The 6,164-nt window shown below is 38.9% G+C and overlaps 1 protein-coding gene across 1 annotated transcript in view; it reads right to left on the reverse strand.

The window, feature by feature from the left end:
- LOC127983557 (neurexin-3b-beta) overlaps positions 1-5,867 on the reverse strand; it is a 72,816-nt gene extending 66,949 nt beyond the window's left edge. Inside the window, exons 1-2 of the mRNA XM_052585745.1 lie at positions 5,864-5,867; positions 2,164-2,345 (exon numbers count right to left, since the gene is read on the reverse strand). Of these exons, the coding sequence (XP_052441705.1) occupies positions 2,164-2,345; positions 5,864-5,867 (186 nt within the window). The remainder of the gene's footprint in view (positions 1-2,163; positions 2,346-5,863) is intronic.
- Positions 5,868-6,164: the final 297 nt, after the last annotated feature.

Below are 6,164 nucleotides of genomic sequence, written 5' to 3' on the forward strand. Positions count from 1 at the left end.
TCATTGTAATCAGTAATTTTGTCCCCACTGAATGAAACAAATGCCTCGTTTAGAATGGTTTTATTGGTTTTGTAGCATCGCGCTGGGACACGGCATCATCACAGTATGGTAAGTGGGGGTCACATTTCTGTCACATGCTTGAGGTATTCGGGCCAATCACAATGCACTGGATAGCTGGCCAATCAGAGCACACCTTGCTTTTCAGAATTATGAGCTTTGTAAAAATGTACGTGTTTCCGAAAGGCGAGGCATAGAGGAGAAACTATAATGTACAGTACGTGGAATATATATATATATATTTTTTTTTATACCTTTACCTTTAAACTGCATAAACACATTGCATTACACGAAATACACAAAATAATGTTATCTTTTAAAAACGTCATATGACCCCTTTAATCTAATAAAGCAAAAAATGATTAACATTTTTATTCAATTAAAAACATAGTGATGAAGAGATGAATACATAATTAAATATTTAGCTACTCTATCTCTCTCTCGCTCTCTCTCTCTCTCTCTCTCTCTCTCTCTCTCTCTCTCTCTCTCTCTCTCTCTATATATATATATATATATATATATATATATATATATATAAATACTGCACAAGGACTGTGAATCAATCATTGAGAATCAATCGAGACAAATGGTTAGTAGCTTGGATTAGTAGCTTCACTACTTCATTTTAGATACCTTTTAATTTGTTTAATTAACTGCAAAAACATATAATAAACATATAAAAATATAAAATGCATTACCATATAAACAAGCATTTCATGCGTTTCAGTGTATCTCTTACTAATTCAACAGAAGCATTTCAACTTGAACACACACCATGAGGGCCTTCCATTCACAGGGGATCAAAACAATACATCTTTCATCTTAGTGAGTTACATTTTCTCTCATTTCCTCTTAAAACTGAGATGCCTTGGTTGCTGTTCCTTGAAACAGATGGTCTTTGAGTACATTATCTCTCACAGACACGTTAAAGGAGAAAAAGACTTTCAATCTGTTGAAATCTGGCTTTCTTACAGACATTATCACCATTTTCTTGCATCAGCAGTATTCCCTACAAACACTTCTGTGAATTCCAGAATATTACTGCTTGACTTTGCTGTCTTTGAGGTCACAGGTACACCAAAAGCACCTTTGAAAACGGTTTTTAATAAATGTATCTAATTATAATTCACCCCAACAGTGAACAAGACACCAGACAGCATTCACCTATTTTTGGTCTATAAATTGAAAATTAAATCCAGCATTTCAATGTGCTGTCAGAGAGGCTATTATGATGTGTGATTGTGGGTTACATTTGCATTTTTGCCACAGTTTATGTAGTGATCAAATTATGATATAATGAAGCACTGCAATATATTTGTGTCTTATGTTTCACTAGGGATGAGTACCGAGAACTGGTATTTTTTTTTTTTTTTTTTTAGTTTTGTATTATGTCTCGTGGCTCCAGCTGAAACTCGTGAGACACATTCACATCAAATGTTGATTCGTTATTTCCGCGTATTTTAAAGCCTTCTCGGTTAAACGTTTGATTTGCATGCTGCAACACCAGTCAAATAGCAGCTGATTACTTAGTTATCGTCTGATTGCGCTAATACTATCAAAACAAGATTAACATATAAACACAGTTAATGTCTAAAGTGAAAGTAAGCAGTTTACAGAAAACATATGCGTGCACCTCTTAAAGGGAAAGTAATACACATTCTGCCAAATAGTTGCTGGTCCCCACTGACTGTTTAGTTTCCCACATTCTTCAAAATATATTTGTATGTTCAACAGAAGAAAGAAACTCATTCAGGTTGCCTCACAACTTGAGTGAGTAAATGATGCCACAGTAATTTTTAGGTGAACTATTCCTTTAATGTTAATAAAAAGAAAACACAGAGAAAACAACTTACTGCTCTTGACTAAATAACTTTAATATAGTTGCTAAAGTTCAGAATTATTAAAATAACTTTTTCAAATATTAATGTTTTTAAACATTTTTTTTTGCACCAAATAGTTTCGCTAACAGTATCGATAAAATGTAAACGATACCTATCCCTATGTTTCACAGTGTAATGCGGTAGTCACGATTTTCAGCTCTATTGTATAATTGCCACTATGCCAGCTGTCAAAACTGTTAAACACTATGGGAGACTGGACACTCACGATATGGAGCATGATGTAGTCTCCTAGTCTGGGGGCGCTGTCAATGCGGACCAGAATCCCGTCCTTGATGGTGGTGCTGAAGCCCACCGCCAGTCTATCAGTTCTAGTGCTGGGCCTCTCGTTATTGGGCCATGTGTATGTGATAAGTCCTCCTCCCTTTCCAAAGATGTATGTAGCTCCAGCTGCAGGGAGAAATAGAGAAAGAATAGGGTTATCAGACTTTGATCTTGCATTGTAAATGAACAAGCAGGCAGCAAAAAACTTATGAAAACAATACAATGATGCAGTTACAGGCATAAATTGTCAAAATGTCTCGGAAAGGATTTAATTTAAATTTAATCAGTTCGTCCCCGAAAATGTAAACAGGTGGGGCATAAAATTAGACGTGTCAAAAATATCAGATCTGTGCATTACATCCTTGCATTTTAACAGGCATTTTTTGTTTATGTTGTTAATATTTTCTAAAGAACAATTTTAGCAAGAAAAAATATACCCACTGCTCCTGACTGCAGTTTTACTAGATTTAGAAGACCTAAATAAAAACAGTTAAACTAATTAATCAGCTCTTTGTTGTATGTTTGGCCTATTGCTAGTAATTTGCTTGTGTCTTCATCAATAGAACATTAGCTATTCTTGATGGGGCATGAGATTGCATTGTTGTAGAGTGAGAAAACAACAACAACAACAACAACAATAATAATAATAATAATAATAATAATAATAATAATAATAAATAAATAAACAAACAAACTAGATCTCTGTTGAACCCTAGTAGTGTTTACATATTCAAGGAAATTAATACGTAAAACACATCTGGCTAAATCCTCAGCTTCACAGATCACATGGTGTATTTAAGAACCTTTTAGTATATGTTTCAAATGGTACCTTGGTTACCCTATGATCAGGGTCTTGTTTTATCATTTTGATTCATGCAAAATAAATGAGAAGTTTGTCTGAGATCACTGTGAAACCTTCAATTGGGGGCACTAAACAAGCACATATCTTTTTATGCTAGCTTTAGTGACCTAATTTTCATGGTGACTCTTAAACCTTGGCTGAAGTGTCCAGTCCTTGAGCTGAGCTGTGGGATCAATGCTTGGCCCTCAAGCCTCTTAAATGGGGCTCTATCCAGGGAAAAGCTTGAAGTCGCCCAGAATAAGAAAGAAAAAAAAAACCCCTCAAAATCCTCATACATTATACATGAATCTGCAACCAGAGAACAAAAGCAGGCAGAGAAATAAAATTGAACAATCTTTTTTCAAAGTGCAATTTTACAAAAACAAAAGGGCAAACGAAATAAGCTGGACATTGGCTCCTCAGGAGGTATTCTCATTATGCTTTCAAATCACCTGCATTGCAAAACATAAAACGAGTGGCAACAATCCAAAAAGTTTATTTGAATTATAGCAATTACTGCTCATAAATCATAACCATTTACTAATGTCTGGACAAACATGTAATCAGTTATGCTCAGTAACTGTTAAAACATAAAAACCTTTTGGAATCTATTCCTGGGACCATACTTTAGACAAAATTACAGATGTTCAACATAATGGACAGCAACATAGAAGGTGCCATTTAGACTAGAATTCTAATGGTCACAGAATCTCATAGGTAATAAATCTGGAAAATTCTACATAAACTCTGTAGAAAAATCTACAATGTCCTGTCAGAAAATGTGCAGTACATTCTCTGTTAAAATTACATATAAATCCTTCAACGCTAATACACAACACAATGCAATGCGTAATTCATAATAATGTAAATATATATATATATATATATATATATATATATATATATATATATATATATATATATATATATATATATATATAAAACTGGTAAAACACAACACATTAAATTTTATGTATTTAATATATTAAGAGTAACAGACATATTTTATTTTTCGAGGGACTTTTCTAAGAGTGGATTCCATTAAATTTGTTAAATTTATTTTTATACACTCTACTTTTTGGCCCTTGGATGGGCGACCCAGAGAGATAAAGAGGAAGCTGCCTTTGGGGGATGGTGAAGGCACCTCCACACAAGCCTCCCGTGTTGGGTCCCTGTGGTCCACTAAGCTGCCCACTGTGGGTACGGCTGTGGTTCCGCTGTCCCGCCTGCAAGGTATCTGGGTGCCTGGCTAGTGCTACCACACGTGTCTCGATGTCTTCTGCAGACCATCAGCCTTGGCTATGCGATTCAGTTTGTCTGGCGTCCCCCCAAGTTCGGGTCAGAGTTTTACAGCTCTTATTTCATTGTACCCAAGAAAGGCGGTAGGTTACGGCCAATCTCTGTCCCCCCATGTCTTCACGAAAGTCGCAGAGGTGGCTCTTGTTCCCCTCAGAGAGCAGATTGTTCGCATCCTCAACAATCTCGATAGTATATGGCTTATACTAGCACGGTCTCAGGATCAGTTGTACGAGCAAAGGGACCTGGTGCTCCGACAACTCAGCCTGTTGGGTCTTCGGGTCCACTGGAAAAAGAGCCAACTCTCCCCGATGCAGAGGATCTCTTTTCTTGGAATAGAGTTGGATGTGGTTGAACAGAGAGCATGCCTCACAGAGGAATGTTCACGGTCGTTTCTGACCTGCTTGAATTCAGCACTGGATTCATTGCCGAGTCCCGAGGTTGGCGTGGAAGTGCGGCACCCAGCGGGTCAAAGTTACACAGGCCTGGTGGCAAACCTTCACTCCGTTGTCAGATCTTACATTTCTCCGGGCAGGAGTGGCCCTGAAATGGGTCTGTAGGCATGATGTGGTTTACATACTGTAGATGCCTTCACCACCGGCTGGAGGGCAATGTACAACAGGCATGCAGTGTCAGGGGTATGGACGGGCCCCCATCTGCACTGGCATATCAATACCCTAGAGTTGTTAGCAGTGCGCCTTGGCCTTGAACCGCCTCAAAGTGCATTTGGGAGGCTGGTCCGAATGAACAACAAATCAACCATTGCGTATATCAACGACAAGGTGGTCTGCGCTTCCGTTGCATGTCGCAACTCGCTTGCCCGTACGGTCCAGCTGATTTGGAGATGTTTCAAAGCTGCTCAGGTAGACCTGTTGCCTCACCAGAGACCTCTCACTGCCAGTTGTTCTACAGCTGGCTGCGGGGCCTGCACAAGTATGCATTTCTCCCAGTAAGCTTTCTCGTACAGATACTGTGCAATGTCAGGAAGGGCAAGGAGGAGGTCTTGCTTGTGGCGCTGTATTGGCCCACTTGGACCTGGTTCCCTGAACTAGTGCTCCTCATGACAGTCCCTCCCTGGTGAATTCCTCTGAGGAATGATCTTCTGACTCAGAGACGGGGCACCCTATGGGACTCACGTCCAGACCTCTTCATGTCTGGTCCCTGGATGGGACACGGAGGTTCTAGGTGACTTACCTTAAAAGGTAGCTCTTGCTTGCATTGGCCTCCATCAAGAGGGAATTGTCACCGGCCCGGTCTCTCAGCAAAAACATGGTATGCATTGCACCTGCTGCCTGTTTATGCTCACGCTGTGATCAGCTGTAGCTCGATGCAATATTTGCATGGCAATGTGCATTGGCTCGTTTAGTTTACACTCGAAGTAGACTGGTCTATCGAAGCAATATCCCAATTTATTGTTCATCCGACATGACGTCTCTGTTCCCTCCTTCAGGGAACGAGGGATACCATATGTAACAGATGTTACTGGACAGACACACTTATAACTTACCCATTTAGCCCTACATCTGGAGAGCTTTGTGTTCAAAGGGCAGATGTGAGCTCCTAGAAGTTTTAAACTGCACAGGTTTACTGCATTACTGCATGCACACATGTGAAAGAGCTTTAAAAGCACGTGTTCTGAATGAAATCAAAGATGCCAAAATGCAATCACGCGCAAATGAGCTTCTCAAATACCTCTAATTGTTATTAGTATTATAACATTGCAAAATATTTTGTTAATTTGTTAATTCAATTATGTGTTGGCATTTGTAAAATACGAGCCAAATCGCGTCCCGTATTGACTTGATATG

This window comes from Carassius gibelio, chromosome B20, assembly GCF_023724105.1.
Source record: "Carassius gibelio isolate Cgi1373 ecotype wild population from Czech Republic chromosome B20, carGib1.2-hapl.c, whole genome shotgun sequence".
Taxonomy (NCBI): domain Eukaryota; kingdom Metazoa; phylum Chordata; class Actinopteri; order Cypriniformes; family Cyprinidae; genus Carassius; species Carassius gibelio.